General features: G+C 36.5%; 6 protein-coding genes and 1 pseudogene across 11 annotated transcripts in view; 5 read left to right on the top strand and 2 right to left on the bottom strand.

Annotated features, from left to right (window-relative positions):
* Nucleotides 1-3,740, bottom strand: part of LOC104745617 — a 6,293-nt pseudogene extending 2,553 nt beyond the window's left edge.
* LOC104745531 (BRISC complex subunit Abro1-like) lies at nucleotides 3,980-5,469 on the top strand. Its single transcript, XM_010466834.2, has 2 exons — nucleotides 3,980-4,965; nucleotides 5,132-5,469. Exons 1-2 carry the CDS (start codon nucleotides 4,075-4,077, stop codon nucleotides 5,180-5,182), a joined length of 942 nt encoding a protein of 313 aa, XP_010465136.1. The 5' UTR covers nucleotides 3,980-4,074; the 3' UTR covers nucleotides 5,183-5,469.
* LOC104745168 (RNA cytidine acetyltransferase 2-like) lies at nucleotides 7,428-10,864 on the bottom strand. Of its 6 annotated transcripts, none has more exons than XR_760754.1 (8): nucleotides 10,666-10,774; nucleotides 9,696-10,194; nucleotides 9,046-9,624; nucleotides 8,886-8,933; nucleotides 8,488-8,646; nucleotides 8,260-8,396; nucleotides 8,044-8,145; nucleotides 7,428-7,742 (listed from the first exon to the last, which is right to left on the bottom strand). XR_760754.1 is itself a non-coding variant. In XM_010466563.1 (7 exons), the coding sequence occupies exons 4-7, from the start codon at nucleotides 8,509-8,511 to the stop codon at nucleotides 7,649-7,651; spliced, it is 357 nt and encodes a 118-aa protein (XP_010464865.1). In that variant the 5' UTR covers nucleotides 8,512-8,630; nucleotides 8,886-9,624; nucleotides 9,696-10,194; nucleotides 10,666-10,774; the 3' UTR covers nucleotides 7,428-7,648. The 6 variants fall into 6 exon arrangements, 2 of the variants coding, with proteins under 2 accessions (XP_010464865.1, XP_010464688.1); XR_760749.1 differs by having other exon boundaries at nucleotides 8,488-8,630; XR_760750.1 differs by having other exon boundaries at nucleotides 8,886-9,624.
* LOC104745071 (non-specific lipid-transfer protein 6-like) lies at nucleotides 12,099-12,750 on the top strand. Its single transcript, XM_010466281.1, has 2 exons — nucleotides 12,099-12,482; nucleotides 12,582-12,750. The coding sequence occupies exons 1-2, from the start codon at nucleotides 12,151-12,153 to the stop codon at nucleotides 12,589-12,591; spliced, it is 342 nt and encodes a 113-aa protein (XP_010464583.1). The 5' UTR covers nucleotides 12,099-12,150; the 3' UTR covers nucleotides 12,592-12,750.
* Nucleotides 16,525-19,558, top strand: LOC104744983 (probable receptor-like protein kinase At3g55450). Its single transcript, XM_010466167.2, has 4 exons — nucleotides 16,525-16,692; nucleotides 17,330-18,082; nucleotides 18,174-18,431; nucleotides 18,581-19,558. Exons 2-4 carry the CDS (start codon nucleotides 17,426-17,428, stop codon nucleotides 19,337-19,339), a joined length of 1,674 nt encoding a protein of 557 aa, XP_010464469.1. The 5' UTR covers nucleotides 16,525-16,692; nucleotides 17,330-17,425; the 3' UTR covers nucleotides 19,340-19,558.
* LOC104744891 (F-box protein At3g08750-like) lies at nucleotides 19,858-21,080 on the top strand. The gene has a single exon (XM_010466051.1). It carries the CDS (start codon nucleotides 19,858-19,860, stop codon nucleotides 21,010-21,012), a length of 1,155 nt encoding a protein of 384 aa, XP_010464353.1. The 3' UTR covers nucleotides 21,013-21,080.
* Nucleotides 21,323-21,881, top strand: part of LOC104744797 (elongation factor P) — a 1,723-nt gene continuing 1,164 nt past the window's right edge. Inside the window, exons 1-2 of the mRNA XM_010465936.2 lie at nucleotides 21,323-21,566; nucleotides 21,669-21,749. Of these exons, the coding sequence (XP_010464238.1) occupies nucleotides 21,428-21,566; nucleotides 21,669-21,749 (220 nt within the window). The 5' untranslated portion in view covers nucleotides 21,323-21,427. The remainder of the gene's footprint in view (nucleotides 21,567-21,668; nucleotides 21,750-21,881) is intronic.

Below are 21,881 nucleotides of genomic sequence, written 5' to 3'. Positions count from 1 at the left end.
TCTGTGCTTGCATATCTGAGAAGTGGAGGATAGTCACGATTAACAACCATCCAATCAAATGAAACAATTCCGGATAACACAATGCTTCAAAATAGGGGAACAAATGGTCTCACTCGTCAAGAAAACAGAAAGAGGCATTTTGCGAATTCAGAAACTTTGCAAGCATGTAGAACTCGAAGTAAGAATTGATAAAGATCATTACTCCACCCTACAAACATGATTAAAAAAATACGACAAATCAAGCTCCCAAATTTACGTGATACCAAGGCTGTCTTTTTAGTATAGACCACTCCGATGTTGTTGTCCATTATCTTTTTTAGTGGAAACTTTATAAAGTATGGACATCAAAATTGCTCAAACTTTGAATGATGGGAGTACCTGAACAGAATCTCTTATCCTTAGGAACACCTGTACCAAAAAGAAGAAGATGATCAGTATTTAGCAATTGTTAACGAAGAAACATTAAAAGTATAATCTGTGTAGTAACACTACTTTCAATGGTACAGAAACAAAAATTCAACACTGAAATGTGGCAATGCAAAGTATCATCCGTCATATATTTTCTTTATCCATGAACATGTAACAAATCAAAACTAGACCTTTTTGGTAAAATATTCAAAACGTGCATCGTTAGCATGGACCATGGAGGTTGCATCAAATCTTTCAAAAAACTGCAACAAAGACGAAAGAGATAAGATGTCTACAACTTTTATGTTTTACTAAGATGATATATTTATTATACCTGAGTGGCATTGCACAACACTTCCTGAAGAACACCATCGTACGCACACTCCAGCTTCATCTGCATTGATTCAACTAATCCCGTGAAGGGAAATTTTTTTATATAAAAACTGCAATCTTGGTTTGGAGGAGACATAATAGTTCAATTCAAACTACAGTAGTAGTAGGTAGTAGTCTCTGGCCTAGCCATCCCGTCAATCATCTATCTAATACCCTCATAACGCAAGAAACAAAAATATACCCGCAAAAGAGAAATCCCACACCCACCTTTCCTTTATAGTTCAAGCAATGATGATTGAATAGAGAATTCATTTCTGCAAAGAAATATTCTCCGGGTTAGTGATACGAGTTTGAAAACTTAACCATAATCAGGGGTTATGGAAATATATAGCAAAAGCACAGACAAAAATGGAATATTGCCACATGTGAAAAAAAAAGGCAGTGGGCAGAACAAAACCTGCGGTTAAATAAGAGCTTAGAATTATTGACTGCCGATAGAACCGTGCATGTCCATCCAGATACCTAAACATAAGACTGATTTTACTGAGAGATTCTGACATAGTTGGGGAGTGGAACATATACATCTTATTAGAGAAAATAAGTTGCAAGTTAGAAAAAGAACTACATACAACGGTCGGACTCGCATGCGTTGGTACCATGTGGTTTTGATGGCAATCTATTTAATTGTTTGACGACTATATTAACGTGCTTCCAATTCTGCATAGACATTACATCTGCATGATCGATAGCCAAAACCTATCTAAATGTAAAGGAAAGAAATATTAGTAAGTTCAACAAGGAGATGCAAAAAATATGACTTACAATATTCGCAACCACAGGCAGAAACAGACGAATGGTAGTCTAATGTAACTGATCCATGTTGGCATCAATGATAAACAAAATTACCTCGATGGAGGAAAGATAATAAACATCATCTTCCTTGTTCTCTTCTGCTTTACCAATGGCTTGAACTAACCCAACGGGTGAAGCAATAATCATGTCCGAGGAATAGAAATCACCATACAGCCTAATGATCTTATTTGTATGCTTAATGCCTATCATAAAGGTATCATCATCGTTCCCAACACCAATAAGGGCTTGCCAATCAGAAGGTTTCTCTGATATCCCATTTTCCCATGTGCTCGCATTACATCCAAATTCCTTATTAAACCGGTCAAGGTATTCTACATTAACCTGAAACCAATGTATACAGGGCAACTCGAGACATAATCAGTAACTGAGACAATATCAGTGATATTCACCACGTGTGCTGGAAAAAAATTTGTATATACCCTCTGAGATTCTGGAGTTAGTTGAATGAGCCTCATCACAGCGCGAAAAGCAATACTCTTGTATGGAAGTAGAATCAGTACCTTGATACACATACAACAAATGTAAGACCAATTTGTCAAATGCGAGGAGCAACAGATTTGATCACAAATTAAAGAGATCACCTTTGGACGAGTAAATCCTTGGTCTCGAAATCCATCATAAGAGAGAAGTTCCTCTTCAGAAAGATTGGAAATTTTACAATCATTCTTCTTGACAAGATCTCTAGTTCTAAATATGTGATTCAACTGCAATAAGACAAACTGACTTCAATAAAGCGGAGAAATGCCAAGTGGAATAATGAAAAGCAATCAACAGAAAAAGAAAAAAAAAAAAGTATGCACACACAGAATGCATAAGGTATGCGTCCATGTTACTGGTGTCTTCTCTACGGCCTCCATTGTAAAAGGGTTTCTTGTTAGAATGAAAAATATCCAGATAGCTGTTGCCTAGAAAATATCAAATACTAAAGTCAATATGAGGAATCTATATATAACAAGACCAAAAGAAAATAAAAAGGGGTGATTCGCAGAATCCAATACATACAAATGGAGAAGAATCTTCTTCTGTTAGATGAGCCAAAATCTTTTCCTCCAGATTTCTCGTATAGCTGAAGCCAGTGATTATATAACTTAGGCTTGAGACCATAGGTTGGATCACTCTGAGCAACCTGTAAAAAAAGGAGGGTTTTAGGGCTACTTGTGATTCGTAAGTGTAGGGAAGGCAAACTCTGTATGCAACAATATTTTGGTTGTTGGACAATGTTATAAGCAGACAATACATAAATGAAGAAAATTTGGTCTGGTTCCTCTCCAGGTGCAATTTGGCATGCCAATGGCAGGTGCTTCCCATTTAAACTTCCAGTTGCCTTTTGGTAAAGTATTTACTTCTTCAGTTGATAATATGTGACTAAGGTGCTCTCTAAATGCACTAGTAGATGAAGATTGGCCATTGGTACACAACTCATGCTCCTCATCATCCGTTTCAAAATCTTCTTCTTCCCCATGATGAAGATTACGATTCTCCTGCTCTGTGTTCCTAGTAACAGGACCGAGACTTTCCTGACCAGCCCCTTTAATAAAGACAAGATAAGAAGTATGATCTAGAACGATGAATGCAACAAATACAACAAAAAGGACCGTGATGAGTAACGAGAGAGAGAGAGAGAAAACTGGCAACAAGATAAGGAAAAGCATACCTTGAATCATATCAACCTCTGCGGACGCACTGTTTTCCTCATCCTCAACTCCTTCTGTGTCGCTGTTACCTTCCTCCTCCATGTGCCTGTTAAAAAAAAATGCAAATATACAAAATAACTAACGAGTGCACATACATCGATGCAAATAACAACAATTACAACTAAATGATTGAAACTTGGCAACACAGTTACCTTCTTTTTTTCATACGGGCAACAACTTTGGTCGATAAACCGAGAGATTCCAGCAAATTATCATACATTGTGGGTTCTCTATAACAAACCATTACTTCCGAGTCTACAAGACACAAAGAAAGAGTTAATCTCGACATACAATTTGAAAACAACTGCAGAAATGAACAAAAGCTAACGTACCTAGAACCGGATCACGTTCAAACTTGTTGGGATTTCTCTGTCTCTTCCTTTTCCCCAAAGTTCGAAGTGATAGGGAAGACGAGAGAGGAGGGATCACCATTGGAGCGAACTTGTGTTGAAAGAAAACCCCAAGTTCGGCGGCTTCGTATAAACAAAACGTTTTTGCATTGACCTTTCATACTAATTGACCTTTCATATTAAAAATGTTTTTTTTCTTTCTATTTAATTGGGCCTTTAGTTGAGTGAATAAACGGGCTTCGATTATGGAAACTCATCCCGTTTTCTTAACAAAATAACGACACGCTAACCGCTCTTTGAAACGCGAAACGCCACGCCGTCTTTAACATGTCCTGAAGAAGATGCTGTTATTATTTGCACGGAGAATTCAGTGACGTCACATTTTCCCCTCGTTGTGCTGCTCTCTTCTCGTCGCCATGGACGATCTCTCACTTGAGAAAATCGAGATTTCGGGTTCAATATTGGCGTCGCTGATTCAACGAGCTTCCTCCTCTCCCAGTGACGTCGATGGCTTGATCTTCGGCCAAATCCACCGCATCGTTTCCTCTAATCTCCCCGACGATTCCCCGGCGGATTCGTTCGCCTCGAGTTCCTCGTCTGATCAAGTTGTCGCCACCGTTACCAGCTTCGTCTGCTCCGGTAAGACCGTCTCATTCTACGATCCGCTTGGCCGAGTTAACTCGCGTCGAGTCGATTCCCTACGAGTCGACTCGCCGGACCGCTTGATTGGCTGGTTCTCCGCCCGCCGGAAAACAGCTAACCGTCCCTCAATGAGAGAGTCAGCCGTCACTTCGTCTCTCTCGTCTCAATTTCACTTGCCGATCGAGGATTCGCAAAACCCTAAATCGACGAACATGGCTTCCTGCGTGTTCTTCCTTCTCACTACGCCGTCGACTGATCAGTGCATCCACACGCACGAGTACCGTGCGTACCAGTTCCGATCCTCGAAACAACGGCTCGAACCGAGATCTGTTGGTATAGTCAACATTGGACCGGCGTTCCGAGGCCACTACGGTTCGTTCAGCCCGAAATCGGGATTTCCGCCGCTGGTCTGCGAGTTGGATAGCTCAGCCATGGTCGTGGATAGGGATGATGGTTCCTTGGGTGCGAAGAAGCAAGCAGCGAAGGATCAGAAGGAGATCGATGCGTTGGCAGAAGGGTTACAAGTTGGAGACTTGAAACGTTTGGTTGGAGCTGAAGCTGCGAGTTTCACTGGCGGGATTGAAGATATGTATGAGAGAATGTTGGCCAAGATCCAAAGCTTGGCTTCGGATGTTGAGACGAGCTCGGCTTTCGTATTTCAACAGGTACTAATAAACCAAACCACCTTGAAGCTATAGGAACTTCTAAAATTTGATATATTTGTTTGTTCCTGAGTGAGTAGTTTAAGCTGCTGCACAAAGGTTGTCTAGGAAGCCAATCATTATAAATTTATAATGCCACAAATTGTAATATATTCCTTGCTTCTTTCAGGAGAAACACAATCGGAAGTTGAGAAATCGGGTTGCCAGAATCGGGCGATGAAGCTTCTTTTGAGTTTCTGTTCTTGTTTCAAGGTTTTTTTTCAGTGTATTAATATACTTGGAAGTTGGAACTCTCTACCTTAAGGGTATCGTACAGTACAGTACTGGCTATGGCGCAATTGGAATTTATATGGAGGAGACATGTTGTATTACAGTTTAGCTAATTTCTTGTTAAACCTTTGCTGGCTAGATTGTGCTTGATCAGAAGATATCTCGTTTTCCTTCTATGGCTAGTTTTTGTTAGAGAACAATCTATAGTGGAATTGATTCATGTCAAGAGTTCTATAACTGAGCATATTCATACCTGGTCACGGGACTTGTCATCAATGATTACAAAAAATGGAACGGTGTCTCAGTTTGACACCGTTTTCAATTAGAGTCCTGATACGTTCATCAACCTTCTTCCTCGTTCTTATAAAAACTAGCTCTGCTTCTGATGGAAATCATTTCTTCTTTAAATCAAAAAATGATCTCAAATAACATCAAATCAATGTCTTAATATGAAAAAGCACAAACATTAACCAATGATGTTTGTCATCGGTCCTTCTTTTCTCCAGACTCAAAATTTTTAGACTTTTAAAATTTAAGTAGATTTTAAATACTTATAATATTTTAAAATTTATTTGTATTTTAAATATTCATAACATTTTTAATTTAGAGTTAATTTTTTAAGTAATTATAGTATTTGAACCTTTTAAAGTTGAGATTTAAAGTTTCAATATTTATAATATTTTTAAATTTTTAAAAAAACTTAAATAGAATATTATTTTTTAAAAAAAATAAAAGCTACGAACTTTTAGAAGTTTCAATATTTATAATATTTTAAACTTTAAAAAAAAAACTTAAAAATTAGAATAAACTTTTAGATGTTTCAATATTCATAATATTTTAAACCTTTCTAATTTTTTTAATACAGATTTTTTTTGAAAATTTTTAAAATTTTAATTTATTCAAATGGAAAATGAGATTAAACCAAATAAAAAAAATTTAGATGTCAGATAAATCAAGCTTCATGCTCATTCGTAATTGGAAGCATATTCGTCTTATTTATAATAGTTCTAAACCATTGTCAAAAAAAATTCTAACTGATGTGGGATGTTGTACATATTTCTTTTATTAATTTCTTCTTTTTTCAAAAAAAAAAACTTAATGATATAGAAAATTATTATTTTTTCAAAAATGTTAATTAGTGAGATGTCTAATTCATATTAGTTGTTTTAAATAATATGTGGAAAAATACAACAAAAATGTTAAATGCTGACATGTTAAATCATTATTGATTGTTCAAAATAAGAACCAAATTATTGCCAAGGTCACCTCCAATTCGTCGAGAGCCTTCTGTATCACCTTATGCGGATCCTCGATTCGCCTCTGCACAAAACGCTTAACTCTCTTGCATCAATGTTTCACCCCTTGTACGGCATTGTGAGCTTTGACACCCATCCAAGCATAGCCATCCTTCAACTTATCCACAAATTTTTTCACCATCTCTGATAAGAAAAAACAGAGAATTCAACAACATCTCAATTCACACAGGACAACCAAATCCGAAGCATGATTAACAAAGAAAAAGCAACCAAAATTAAACAGAAATGTTAAATGCTGACATGTTAAATCATTATTGATTGTTTAAAATTTAATGTGAAGGTCTTAAAAAGCTTATTTAGTATAGATTTATTAAAAAAAACTAGTATGAAATTGTCAGTTATTAAAATTATTGCAAACTATTCACCATATTCATCATATTACAAAAAAAAAACTAAATTTAGTAATTATCCCCTAAAACATGATTATAAAATATTTCAAAAAAATATTTTTCCATATGTTCCCATTAAAAAACATATCAGCGTTGTCTAGTGATTACCAAAGGATTAAAAAAGAAAGATTCTTGTGATGGTCGTGTCTGGTGACAAAATCTTTTGTGGAATGTTTTGGGAAAAAAAATAGTTTGAAGTGATTGTAGCTTCACTTTATATGGAATTACAAAGTGTGATGATTTTGACAGTGTAGCTCATCTCCCAGACGAAATCTCAATATTACAAAAGAAAAAAAACATCAACTCAATAACCATGGGTTATTTGAGAATAAGCATAGTAAAACTTAGTTAGACTTACAGAATCTAATGAACCCTTGAACTCTAAGATAACTCTGCATACAACAATACCTAATGATAGATTTTTTTTTTTTTTTTTGATCAAAGCAATACCTAATGATAGATTTGCATACAAAGACTTTGTTTTTTGAAGAGAGCCTGAATCCAACAATGTGGTATTGTCTATAAGCCAAAACGGCGTCCTTGCTTTGTTTTTTTAGGTTGAGCACTTGACCTCTACGAGAACTACGCATACACAATACCGAATGATAGATTTACATCAAAAGACTTTGTTTTTTTAGGTAGAGAGAGCCCGAATGTACCGAAAGGAATCTTAAACTTGTAGACCCCAAAATCCGCATGACCATCAAGTGGCTAGCCTTGTTGTTGGAACAGGGCTGTTAGGTCGTCCTCTATAAGCTTCTCAAAACCAGCTGATGAAGTGGCTAGATTCCTTGCATCAAGGATGCTGCAAGAAAAGGAAAAAAAAAAGGAATTGTTTAAGTCAGCTGATGTTGTAGCCTTGTAGGCAAATCAAGCATTTTCTAAACAAGAAATTTTATAAACAAATTTTCTAAACACACGAGATGAAATTTTATAAACAAATGCTGGAAACACTAGGCTTTACCTTACTAGATAGGGGGATCTCAGCGATGATTCTAAGAAAGATGAGTCTATCTTTTTAACGATGCAGTGGTTCAAACAAATGATAGAATTTCCCTACTTATTTTTATATCCAAGAATGGAAGCATGGTGCAGCGGTTAAATACCTGAAAGAGAACCCTACAAGACTAGTAGCAGGAGGAGTCCGGTTATGTTCATCTAATTGTTGGAGGAGTTTCAGGGACAAAGATCTCCCAGTGCCTTCATAGCTGTAAAAAAAGAGGGCAAAATTCAGTTGCATAATTATATCGTTGAATTAGAACCAGAACATGTAAACAACTTTCCAATATTATGGAAATGGCATCAAATCCTGTTTTACATACCCACTGACAGTTAACGATAGGAAAACTATATAAGGACCAAGCAAAGACTTCAACACTGGCAAAGGAATAGCTGCCTCTTCATCAATAACCAACGGTTCTACTTGTGAGAGCTTCTGATGCTCGTACGGTTGTATATACTGCATGAAGAAATCAAAGATCGTGGAACACCTCAGAGATGGACTCAAATCACAACTTGAGGACCATGAATTAACTGAGGGATTAACAAACCTGGATAGTGAAGAAGCTCATCATTTGTATCTGCTATAACAGATTGATAGCAGATACAAATGATGAGCAGGAGCATCAGCCAGCAGTGAAGATCATTACGAGAATTCGTTGTAGAGAGAAGAGACACATAGGGCCATCATTTTCTGTAGGAGAATTCTACTGTGGATAAAATAGCAATATAGGAACAGGCTCCTAACATTGAGTTACAAATTTATCAAGATCTATTCACTAAGGACCATTAAATAAATAAACACCCCATTCCATTCTACATTTGCGGTCCTCAACTCAATTCTCAGTGTAAGTATAAGTCCTCACTACTCTCGAGAGGAAGGTTAACTAGATTTGAGCTGCAACAGAATCATCTAAAGCCTTGAGAATTTTGGGATTAAGAATCGAACCTGCTAATGTCAAGTGACTCCTTGTAGCAACCCAAGACACTGGGATTACTACTAGGTGGAAGTGGAATTGGAATTGAATCATGTCAAGAGTTCATGTCAGACAACAATCTATAGTGGAATTGATTCATGTCAAGAGTTCTATAACTGAGCATATTCATACCTGGTCACGGGACTTGTCACCAATGATTACAAAAAAATGGAACGGTGTCTCAGTTTGACACCGTTTTCAATCAACCTTCTTGCTCATTCTTGAAAACACTCTGCTTCTTCCTACTCAATCCTAACGCAGACAACAATCATTCTTAGGGCTTCTAACTAAATTGTGCAGTAGGGTTTGGGAGGGCCGGGGGGGGAGGATGGCTCAGTGACACGTGTCACCAAGATGTGATATTGTCTATAAGCAAACGACGTCGTTGCTTTTTAAAATTCAGGCAGAAAGAAAGTTCGTGTAGAGTCAAGGTCGGTCACTTGACCTCTACGATAACTATGCATACACAATTCATTCGATTTAACATCAAAGAATTTGTTTTTTGAAAATTAGGTAGAGAGAGCCCGAATCCAACCCAAAATATTAGAATGTACCCAAACGAATCCTAAACATGTAGACCCCAAACCCGAACCAGACTAAGTCGCCGCATGACCATCAAGTGGCTAGCCTCGTTGGAACAAGGCTGCTAGGTCGTCCGCTATAAGCCTCTCAAAAGCAGATGATGACGTGACCTTCCTTGCATCAAGGATGCTACAAAAAAAAAAAGGAACTATTTAAGTTAAAATCAAGCATTTGCCGTTTTTACACAAAAAAGGAGTTACCTTTTCGGGATATGTTCTTTGGCCTTCTCAACCATTTCAAATGTTGCATCCAATTGACCGGCCCTGACGGCAGCGCGGAGTAATATCTCCTCTCTAAGACGGTAAAGGTCTTGTATGAGTATGGGGTCTGTAATTTCTGTCCCATCACCATGGAGATGTTTCACGCGCATCTCATTCATAACCAATTCCAAGTTGTTTTGTTGTGCTGTCTCAGCAGCAAGTTTCTTTTGCGAAACCACACATTTCAAAGCTAGCTCTTGTCCGGACAACGTCACCTCTAATTGGCCGAGAGCACCACCCTGTATCACCTGATCGGGATCCTCCATTTGTCTTTCCACAAAGCGTTTGAATTTTTTGCCTTTGACAGCAACCCATGCTGATCCATTCTTCACCCCTTGTATTGCACTGTTAGCAGCCACAAAGGCTTTACACGTCTTGGCTTTGACACCCATCCACACATAGCCAGCTTTCACCTTATCAACAACTTTCTTCACCATATCTGACAAGAAAACAGAGAACTCAACAACATCTCAAGACAACCAAATCCGAAGCATGTTACTAAAACAACCAAATATAAAACCCTCGGCAACCAACCAATTCGAATTGGAATCAGAGAAGAATGACCCCAAAGTCGAAGCCAATTCTTAAACCAGGCAAACAGAAACACTCTATGAAAAATTAACATATGAAAAAGCAACACAAAACTGAGATCTGGATTCGATTGACAGGATTAGGCAAACAAGAAATTAGTCAGACAACAGTAACCCCATAACTCGAATTCAATTCCTAAACAAACGACACAGAAACACTCGAACCCTAATTTTCTAAGAAAGATCATCCACGAGTGTTCGACACGAAACAGCAACTAGTTTGATTATTCTCTAAAACCCAATTTATTCTTCTCTAAAATCCAATTCACAGAAACCGAATCATCAAATTAGAATTAGATTCCCAGAAACAGAAGCATTACTTGATAATTTGATGGACTTCGTGAAAAGCAAACTCGTCGAGCGAGAAGAAGCTCTTCGTAATAGAAAAGCTATATGAAATTGAACTAGGGCTGGGCAAAAATAATCAGTAACCAAATATAACCGACCGACCGACCTAACCGAACCGTATTCAAACCGAAGTTCCTTAAATAACCGAGGAGACATTTTGTATTACATTTTAGCTAATTCCTTGTTATAACCTTTGCTGGCTAGATTGTCACAAGGTATCTCGTTTCCTTCTATGGCTAGTTTTTGTTAGAGGAGAACAATGTAGAGTGGGATTGATTCATGTCAAGATTTCTATAAATGAGCATATTCATATTGACACCAACTGGTAGAGAAGGTACAGAAACACTCCGATGTGGCTAGAGAGAAGAAAAATAATACTACGAAAGTAGCTTTTCCATCTTTGAGCACTGGAGTGGATAAAAGTCATATTTGAGCTTCATAAAAGCACGGTTTGAGAGATGATAATAGGTTTTTGGTTAAGGATCGGCTAAACCATACAAAATTGGGACCACTACTCAAGAAATCAAGATAGAAAAGGTTTTAGTTGCTTGTTGGAAACCAACGATAACGGTTTACTAGAAGATGCTCCTTCGTCTTTGCTCTATCGTAACTACTTCTAAAGACAAAAACGTACGAACCAAACTAGAGTTGAATGCAGTATGAGCTGCCATACTACTCGGTATCCATCGCCTAAGAATTGTCGCTATGTTACTATTTTCGATCTGTCATCGTCAATGTTTTTTATACAGGAGTTAACACCGTCTTCAAAATTTTGATGCAGGAGCAGTAAAGTAAGTGTCATTAATTTTTCAAAAAGCGGTTGTAAATATTTGAACTTTTAAAAACATATACAAGAATACGCTATGTATCAAACAGCTTTTCAAACTAATTGGTCAACACATCACACACTATATTATTTACAAATATTTCGATGTTGATCGAGTTAAATTCTAATACTAGTTATTAGACATATTTGGGATGAATATTACTGTCACATATTAGTCGTTCATCATCGGTTGCTAATTCGTCTTTTTGATACATTTTTTTAATTTATTTACAATCCGTCTTCAATAAACCAACTTAAGATGCCCATTTTTCTTTTGATGGATTAGTGATTACTCAACTTCTTACTATAGTTGGTATCAGTATTTAATTTAGTAGGCCTTTTAATTTGAATTGATTAAGCAATAGATTTAATTAGTTAGCTAAAAACGATATATTGTACTAGTATTTTAATAGAAATTGTTCAATAGGATGCAATTGGATCCGGAGGGTTGGATCTTAAATTGGCTGAAGGTAAACATTAAATTCATCCACAACTAACACTAACGCTCGTGTCCTCTCCTAGCAATCACTCCTCCTCAACTACCAACCCCAAACTCTTTCCATCTATAAATAACCTCTCAATACTATAACCCTAACCACAACACAACAACATAAAAAAAACAGAGAGTAACATGAAATCCCTCTTACTAGCCGTGTGCCTGGTTCTTGCTTTGCGCTGTGGTGAAGCAGCCGTGTCTTGCAGCACGACGGTTGCTGAGCTTTACCCTTGCGTCTCCTACATAGTTCAGGGCGGTACCGTCCCAGAAAGCTGCTGCAACGGTATCAAAGCGCTCAACAGTCAGGCTCAAACCTCTGCGGACCGTCAGAGCGTCTGCCGTTGCATCAAATCTGCTATTGGAGGAGTCTCTTACACTTCTAACAACCTCAACAATGCTTTGTCTTTGCCTTCAAAATGTGGACTCAATCTCCCTTACAGGTTCAGCCCTTCCACCAACTGCGACAGGTAATATACACATCTCTCTCTCTCTCTCTCTCTCTTGTGATTAATGAGCTTATAACAATGATCTAAACCACTTCACTCCTTTTTATTTCTCTTTTACAGTATTAACTGAGACAAGCAGAAAAATCATGGAGGAAGCTACTACTAGGAGAGCTAAGAACCCAATAATAAATGAGGGCATGGTTTGCTAGTTGCTAATTTAATCAGTGATGTATCGTCATTCTCGAATGTTTTTAATATATTACCAATATTCCTATGATATTCTACCAAATCCATGCTAGCTCCCATCCTTACACATAGACTTCACTGCGAACTACATTTACTAGCTTCAGTAACTGAAACTATGGATCAGAAATTTCAGAACATAAAGTAAACCTATCTGATATTTTTGTTTCTGTTAAATATAGCAATTCCAATATTGTAAACCCCAAAACCTAATATGAGAAAAAAAAAAAATATATATATATATATATATATATATATAGTTAATCCGGCAAGTCGACTTTTGGAAAAGCTCAGAAAATTAAAGGATATTAAAGTGGTGGTATAATATTACTTTCGGTCAAATATTACTTAACTATTATGTTGCACCCGAAAACTCTTAAGACCAAACTGAGTTGGTGATATTTATCTGTGCAAATATTATATTAGAGTTTTGTTTGTTCGAATTGCTAAGTAGCCCAACTTATGTCTGTCAGTCTTTAATCTTTAATTAAAACCAAATTAAGTAGTATTTTAATAGTTTTTTTTTTTTGTATATCTGAAAAATGGAATCAAATATTTCAACCGAACTGATAAATGAGAAAGAAAGATTAAAACAATTTTTTTATGAAATAGTTGGCTACAACTGAAATCTTATCAAATGTAATTAATTGTTTATAAGTTGGTCACAAAAAGAGAAAAAAATATTTGGCATGCAAATTTTGCATATGCAGCTTCATTCTTAAAGAGTTTCTTACGGCACTAACTTTTCAAACACACAATTTGTATTTTCAGTTACGTGAAGAAAAAACGTCGTGTTCTTGGTATAAAGTTATCCTGCAACAGAAAATGATATGATCTTGAAATAAATAATGATATGATTTGGTTCAGTTCTGGGCTATCATTATGGGCCTAACAAGTTCAGTTCATTTGTATAGTTTTTTTTGTTAATTTGAAGTCTTCTCTTCTCATCTAATCCAACCAAAGAGTAATTTTGTTTGATAGATATCTTTTTCTTAGTTTGGTGATTGGTCTCACAAACCAAAAAAAAACTTCTTACGTATATATATATGACTAATATATATGTATATAATCAAACACATCATTAACTGATGAGATACTTTGAGTAAAGATAGAAAAACCCTTAACAACATTTATTCAAAGTTCGAAACTTGTTCAAATATCACAGCACGAAATCATTACAGAGTACGATATATTTTAAATAAAATTTGTAGAAATAGTGAAATATTCATGACTTGTAATAATTAGTCAAACGTGAAAATCATTTCTTTTTTTGTTATGTGGCTTGTTCAACATAGATCAAACCAAAGTAAGCCGACCCCTATTCAAACCATAATTATATATTCCAATTCAACTAAAAAGAAAAAATTCTACACATAAGGAGAAAAGTAGACGCCTATACCAGAACATTATTAAATTGCGCATATCAACAAAAACAGCATAGAAAACGTGCCTGCTAGTGTTCAAAAAAATATTTTAAGTTATTCAATCTTCATAAGTTTTTATTTTATACGGTACTACGTTTTATCATTTTTTATATAAATTACCTACAAAATAGAGAAAAAAAATATCCTGTTTGAATGATAAGTAACTTTCACTTGGTAAACATCACCAAAATTGTCAAATTAGTGGCTTACCATACGATATGGTTTGCAGGGCCAATGATAGACATGTGCAAATGCGTTGGGACTATATTAAAATTACATGTATTTTAAGACCAAAAAAAAATTTTCAAAATTTTTTTATATGTAATTAAGCCCATTTTCAAAAATGAACTGACTATAACCACTTTTGTGATTCTTACACTGGCCCCTGATGGTTTGGATAGCTGAAGTGCCGAACGCTCAGATATATGTCACTATAGTTTGTAATGCACATGCACATGGTATTACAAAAGCGAAAGAATGCATCTACAACAACAAAAAAAAAAATTCATTGGACAAGTCTAACATATGGGGGAAAAAATGATGATGTAACTTAGGCTGGTCAAAGCCCAAAGCAGTAAACAATGCCGAGAAAAGAAGCGGCAAAGACCAAGAGGAAGCTCCGCCAAAATAGGAAAAAAAAAAAAAAAAGAATAAAGAAAACACTTTTAGGAACGAACGAACTATGAGTTGGAGTTTAAGTCAAGTAAAAAACATAAAACTCGGATAAATATATATTAGCTTAAAGTTTCTATCTATGTAGCATTGTAATAAGTGAGTGAATACGTGAAAGGTTCCAACTGAAAAATCAAAAACCTTATTAAATGAATTTGTGAAAATTTCCATTTGATTATCATAAACTCGAGAAAAAAGACCACACATGATGATGATGATAGTGTTAAAACTTAAAAACTGTAGGTAAAAAAATTCAGCAAGTAGAGGAGGAGATTGGGAGAGAGTGGTTCGAAGGGACCCCACGTGTCCTCTGTTATCTGAATTTGATAAAGAGTTTCATCGTCGCACGCGTGCACAGCGCGTGTGCTTAGAAATCTTTTTTGGTATTTAAATCTTCCAAAGAAACGATGTCAGCGGGTCCCACATTAGCAAGGAAGTGACTGAATAAGAACCGTTGGTTGGTTGATAAATCTTCTAATATGAACGGTTACGATGTTTTAGTCAACAAACCTATCTTAAATTTAGTCATTTGACCCAATTAGAAGAAGATTGCCTGTCATTAGAATAGATACGGCCTCCCTATTTTTATTGAACAAGCAAAGACAAAATACTTACTTATAATTAAAAAAAGAGGACAAAATTAGTTTTCCAAGTTTGACTGAGATGTCGCTTTTCTCGAGGCCCTCCTCTTTACTGGAAATCTAGGCTTTCTCCTCCTGATTTTACAGTTTTCCCTACCTTATCTGTTTTTTGTATTGTTATTTTAATTTTTAGTTATTAGATACACATTTAAATGGCTATTTCCTAAATCAAACCTAAAATATATAGTGATATTACAATCGGTACAACTTGTTAATAAAGTTAGATCGTTAATAAATAAATTAGCTCATTCGATTATTGATATTTAAAAATATAATTTAAGTTAAAAATGATAATAGATACAATATCATCGTTAAATAGTAAATTAAATCACAATGATTAAGAAAATACTGTTGATTATTAAGTAGTAAATTAAATCATTATTAATATTTTTAAAGATAAATTAGTTAAAAACAATATTAGATTTAGTGATTTGATCGTTAAGACTTTATAAGATAATAACATCAATAAAATTCGATAAAACAATAATAAGCTGATAGTTAAATAACTAGATAGTAATTTAGATATTCTTAAAGTTTTAAAAATAAAAAAATAAAATAAAATAATAGATACAATATACCTAAATTTTTTGATATAGTGATTGTATTCCATATGATATGTGAGTTTTCCCAAAAAAATGATATATGATATAGCAAAAAGAACTTTGAAGGCTACTCTCTATCTTTTATATTTTTCTTACAAACAGGTTAAAAAAAACTATTAATAAAAGGCTATTAGTTGGAACAACATCATGTAGAGTTATATCTTTTTGAGCTGTTTCATTTGTGTTAATGAGAAAATAATAATAAAATGTGAATGAGGTAGATTTGTAGTATAATATATTTGTGACGAGGTTATAGAGAGAAAGAAAACAAAAAGTGGAAAGAAGAATAAAAAAAGTAGAGTAAGAGAAAAATTCCAAACTAGTTAGCTGAGGAATTGAATTAAGATTTGGACAAAACTCTAAAAAAGATAATAATATAATAAAAAATCTTTGGATATCTGTTTTGGTTTGAACTTTGACCACTGCCTCTTTTTGGGTCCCACCAGTTTTGTGTTTCTCTCTCTATATGACTCTCTCTCTCTCTCTCACTTTCCCAAACAGACAGACTTGTTTAGTTTTCCTCCCCCTTCTTCTTCTTCTTCTTCTTCCCAGAAATTTCTCATTTTTTTTTTTTTTTCTGCATATCTCTCTCTCTCTCTGTAGCCGCAGTCTCCATAGAATTTTCTTGGGTTTTCTTTGTCTCTTCCAGGTTTGAACTGATTTCTTCTATCTTCCATCTCTGTTTTGATTTTTCTAGATCGACTTCATGTCTTTTTTTGTTGTGTTCGGATAACGAACTTTCTCAGGGATAGATTTTGATTTATCCTAAGATTGTGTGTAAATGACAACTTTGGTTTCATCAATTAGCTCACTTTCAAAAGTGAAAAATTGATTTTTTTTTTTTTTGAATTGAAAAATATCTATCCAATGATAATGCGATTTTAGAAAAAAAAAAAAAAGGGAAGTTCGTTGTATTACTGGATTTAATTGTCGTTGTCTCTTGTCTCTTTACCGAATTTAATCTAATTGGATATCGTCATTAAACTAATCGTCTTCTAAGATTATTAGTATAATCTTTGCAGTTCTTTTTTTTTTTTTGTTGCTGTTTCACTGTTATTGAATTAGGGTTTATGTAACTGTCCTTTTGCTTGTTGTTGCTTCAAGTTCTAAAATTCTCAACCACGAGATCTGTAGAAACGGATATTTTTATCCAGTTCTACTGGAAAAATTGTTTATTTCTATGGCCAACACATGCACACACAATTAAAAACGGATCTGGGTTTTCTAAAAAGTGTGACTTTTTGTGTGATTTGCTAATCAGTTATTATCTTTTGAATCATTTTCAGGTGAAATAGTGTTTTTCTCCTGAGTATTATATGCATTCCAAGGCTGGATTATATATAGATTAGAATCACAAACAGATATTAAAAGATTGGGAAAAGATGGTTTTGGGTTGTTTCCCTTTGAAGAGCAAGAAGAAACGAGGCTCCGTGTCTATGAAGCGGTTTGATCCTGAAGAAAGCAAGCCAACTGCTTTACCTCAGCCACCCAACATTGCAAGTCGTAGTTTACAATCGGCTCCACCCAGCTTCAGAACACGAGTGAAGCCAATTCACTCTACTAATGGTGGAACCGGAGATATGAGTAGCCGGGCAAGAGTGATGTCTGCTCCCTCAAGCATTCACGGTGCTGTCGAACGGGATCTTCTTGCTGGAGTTTACCATGACGAGCAAGATGACCAACCAAGAGATGCTCGTCCTTCTACAAAAGAATCTAGTCCTCAACCGCTTCCCCTGCCATCGCCAAAGACTGGCTCGTCATTGAAGAATTGGGGAAGCTTCAAGTCCTTTAATGGAAACAGCGGTCGGTTATCCGCATCCGGAGCTGTTTCTGGACCATTGCCTTTGCCACCTAGCGCGTCTGTTAGGAGCTTCTCATATGATGAAGTGGCTGCTGCGTGTAGCGCTTTTTACTCTGACCGATGTGTGTTGGAAGGTCTTTCATCTGTTATGTACATGGCTTCCTTTGGTGATGAAGCTTCGAACTCTGGCTTAAAGAAGGTCGACGCAACTGTTGTGCGACTTAACGTAACTACTCAGGTAACTAAAATCTTTTGTGGTTATTGTTACCTCTTTAATTATTGAGGATATTTATTTATGTGTTTGTTTCCTTAATATTGTTATTCTACAGAGTATCAGAGAGTTCATTAATGAAGTGAACACATTGGCCTCGCTGCAACACCAGAATCTGTGTAAACTGGTAGGCTATCATGCCCGTGACGGTTTGGACACAAGAATGCTGGTGTACGAGAGGCTTGCTCACGGTAGTTTGGACCGGTTGCTGCATGGGAGATCAGATGGTCCTCCACTTGATTGGAACACTAGAATGAAGATTGCTCTTTGCGCAGCTCTAGGTTTAACCTTCTTGCACGAAGAAGGCCCGTTTCAGGTACATTTGTGCACTTGGATGATAACATATATTGGTCAATGAGCCTATTTCGTATTGATAACATGTTTGGTGCATCTATCAAAAATTTGTGAATATGGATGATAACATATATTGGTGACTGAGCCTTTTTCGTCCTCTGAATGAAACAGGCAATGTACAATGAATTTTCTACTGCTAATATCCAAGTCGACAAAGATTTCAGCGCCAAGCTATCAGGATACGGTTGTGCAGGCCATGCTCCAGAGACAGAGACATCAAACAGTTCAGCACTTGCGAATCTCTCGGTCGAGACAATCGAAAGAGGGCTTTTGACACCGAAGAGCAACGTGTGGAGCTACGGTATAGTTCTTCTTGAGCTGCTGACGGGGCGGAAAAACATGGACGGTGCTTACCCGAAAGAAGAGAGGAACTTGGTGAAATGGAGCCGAGCTTTTCTAGCAGATGACTGCAGGCTCTCACTTATCATGGATCCTCAGCTTAAAGGTCGGTTTCCGGCGAAAGCAGCAAGGAGCGTAGCGGATATAGCACAGAAATGTCTGCAGGTGGAGCCATCAGAGCGTCCAACCATGAGAAACATTGTGGATCAACTGAAAGTGATACAGGACATGAAGTACTCGTGTAGGTTTCCGTTAATAGAACCAGCACCTGTCGCTGCAAGGAAACATATGGGAAGATCAAGCAGTCTCAACACCATTATTTGGACCCCAGCTTCAGTGCCACCAAGGTCGAGCTTCTCACCCTCGCCGCCACCACGACAACCGTCGATTTCACCCACAAGGGGAGGAACGGTCATGTTCCCACCAGTGTTTCCGCCACGAGCTTGTTCATCGTTGGAGGAGATGGCCAGGGAAGAGGTTCGGAGATCGTCTTCAGCCAGTGGTAGGAGAACTAGTCTGGAAGGGTTTTGATTTGTTCATATCTCTCTCTTCTTTCTTCTTCTTTTTCCTATTTGTTTTTATATTTTTGGCGTTGATTTGTTTTTTTTTTTTGGATTCCAAATATATTAAAAAGAAAAAAAAAAAGTTTTTTCTTCTTCTTTTTTTGTTTTTGCGTTATTTATAAATCCGGACATCGAGAGAGGGTTTATGCTGTTGTTGTTGTACATAATAATCAACATTTCGTCTTTAGATTTAATAATCAAACCTTTGTACATAATAATATAATATTCAACACAATTCTTTAAAAGTACGGTTTATGGAATGTTTTGTGTATGGATATAAAACCAGTAACGTTATTAACTTTCTCAGTAAAGATAAGATTAGATCGTTAAAGATTCACATTATATTTTCCTTTTCCTTATTCGCCTTCAAATCTTAAAACTTAACTGAGAAAACGAAAAAGAAAAAAGAAACCTTATTCAAGAATCAATCTTTCTGATTCGACGCAAATCTTTTTTTTTTTTTTGTCACAGTAAGCAGAGCGTCGCATGGCTTCCTCAAAGCGTTTGTTGTTGCCATCGCTGCCACTCGAGATGATAGAAGAAATACTTTACAGGACTCCCGCCGAATCCTTGATCAGATTCAAATCGACGTGCAAGAAATGGTACGCTCTCATCACCAGCGACAAAAGATTCATGTACAGTCACTTGGATCACTCTCCGGAACGATTCATAAGAATATATGACCGTCAGATCATGGATCCGGTGAGTGGAACACTCTCAGTTGCATTAATCCCTGAGGAGTTCCGCGAGTCGTATCCGATAGATTCTATGGTTCACTGTGATGGACTCTTGCTGTGTACGTGTGAAAAACGGAATAAGAGAGAGTTAAAATACGCAAAACTCGCAGTTTGGAATCTGGTTTTGAGGAATATGAAATGGATCGAACCGTCGGATATTTACCGGATCACTGATTACTTCGGGTTTGGATACGACAATACTGTAGGATCTCGTGATAACCACAAAATCTTGAGGCTTGTTGTTGGTCCTTGGCGTATTCGTAAAGATGGTTATTCAGATCCAGATTGTGAGATCTATGAATTCAAATCTGATACGTGGAGAACGCTTGGTCGTAAGTTTGATTGGGAGGTAGATTTTAGTAAGTGCAACGGCGTGTCTGTGATGGGTAATATGTATTGGATTGCTGTGAAGAAGGAGGAACATTTCATTGTAAGTTTTGATTTCTCCGTTGAAACATTCAAGGAGATATGCGTTTGTCCTTCTTCTTGGGTGACTCGATTGGCTTGTTTCAGTGGAGATAAACTCTCTTTGTTACTACAAGCAGAAGAATCAGCGGGGATTGAGGTGTGGATGACAAACAGTTTGACTGATGGGGTTGTTTCGTTTAGCCAATACTTCAATGTAACTAGCCCTGATCTCCCACCGTTACATATTCATAGTGAAATGGCTCGGCCAGGATACTCCATTGGCAAGCACAAGAATATAATGCTGTGGTGTGAGGCAAGTGTACAAGAAGAAGAAGAAGATGAAGATGATAAATGGTATATTCGCATCAAGTTTTACGAATATGATCAAGGTGGGATTACAAAGCAAATCGAGACAGCAAGACACAGACAGTATGACTACTATGATCCGTTTATTTGTAGCTATGTTTATGTGCCAAGTCTGATTCCTATTCCTTAACAGAGGAACAAGAGGTAGAGATATGATGAGTGCTGTTTCGTGTTCTTAAAGGCTCTGTGTAATATTTTGTTGGTCTTTTGTGTTAGTTGAAAATTTGTAGTCAACTACGGTACTGTACAGATTTCTTGAAATTGACTTCTGGTTTTGGTATTACGATCTTGACAAGTTCATGTTCATATCATTCATAAAATAAAATGAAATTGACTTCTGGTTTTGGTTTTGGTTTTTAACCGAATAATTGAATTGAACCGAAGTACGGTTCGGTTTGTTTTTTGTGGGTTCAAAGGTTGGTTCAATTGAGAGTTGAAAAAACTTGTTTCCTCGAGTCCCTTGCTTCTTCCCTAGAGGACCTTATCCACAGCACAGCCAACACTGAGCGAGCGACTCCGTTTGTCTCGTCGGCGGAAGAACTAAAATGGCGGGAAGAGCGATATATCCAGTAACTTCATCTCCATCCTTGTGCATACCTTATTCAGCTGCTTCATCTTCATCGATCTCACTATCTCGATTGGCGCTCCCTGTGCGGGTTTCTCCCCGAACCAACAGATTTCCCAGTTAATTTCTCTCCGCATCTCTTACAAATTCGAGGCACTCTATGCAATTGATTTCGAACTTATTTTTTTTTATTTTTTATTTTTTGTATAATTGAATTGCAGGGATTAACTGCTCTATGTCTGCTAACGACATCAAAGCCGGAACCAATATCGAAGTCGATGGTGCTCCTTGGCGTGTTCTTGGTATTCTTCTTCCTCCTCAATTCGCTCTTCTGACTATAGGTTATCTGGAATTTGTAGATAGCACTGTTATTAGTTCATGAGGATTTATTTAACCATTGTTTTGGTTTTGATGCTTGTACTTTTCTAGTCTAT

Source organism: Camelina sativa, chromosome 1 (genome assembly GCF_000633955.1).
Source record: "Camelina sativa cultivar DH55 chromosome 1, Cs, whole genome shotgun sequence".
NCBI classification, from domain to species: Eukaryota; Viridiplantae; Streptophyta; class Magnoliopsida; order Brassicales; family Brassicaceae; genus Camelina; species Camelina sativa.
Note: the sequence above shows the minus strand (reverse complement) of the source record. Positions and strands in the feature narration are given on the sequence as shown.

Bases quoted from the DNA above. Each gene is read 5' to 3' on its own strand.
- LOC104745531 (XM_010466834.2), top strand. From the start codon at position 4,075: ATGGACGATCTCTCACTTGAGAAAATCGAGATTTCGGGTTCAATATTG. The intron at 4,966-5,131 runs GTACTAATAAAC...TGCTTCTTTCAG, and splicing joins CGGCTTTCGTATTTCAACAG to GAGAAACACAATCGGAAGTT.
- LOC104745168 (XM_010466386.2), bottom strand. From the start codon at position 10,849: ATGTCTCCTCGGTTATTTAAGGAACTTCGGTTTGAATACGGTTCGGTT. The intron at 10,195-10,665 runs GTAATGCTTCTG...TTTTCTTGTCAG, and splicing joins GAAGTCCATCAAATTATCAA to ATATGGTGAAGAAAGTTGTT. The intron at 7,743-9,695 runs GTAACTCCTTTT...CTTTTCTTGCAG, and splicing joins AAAGAACATATCCCGAAAAG to CATCCTTGATGCAAGGAATC.
- LOC104745071 (XM_010466281.1), top strand. From the start codon at position 12,151: ATGAAATCCCTCTTACTAGCCGTGTGCCTGGTTCTTGCTTTGCGCTGT.
- LOC104744983 (XM_010466167.2), top strand. From the start codon at position 17,426: ATGGTTTTGGGTTGTTTCCCTTTGAAGAGCAAGAAGAAACGAGGCTCC. The intron at 18,083-18,173 runs GTAACTAAAATC...GTTATTCTACAG, and splicing joins GACTTAACGTAACTACTCAG to AGTATCAGAGAGTTCATTAA. The intron at 18,432-18,580 runs GTACATTTGTGC...TGAATGAAACAG, and splicing joins ACGAAGAAGGCCCGTTTCAG to GCAATGTACAATGAATTTTC.
- LOC104744891 (XM_010466051.1), top strand. From the start codon at position 19,858: ATGGCTTCCTCAAAGCGTTTGTTGTTGCCATCGCTGCCACTCGAGATG.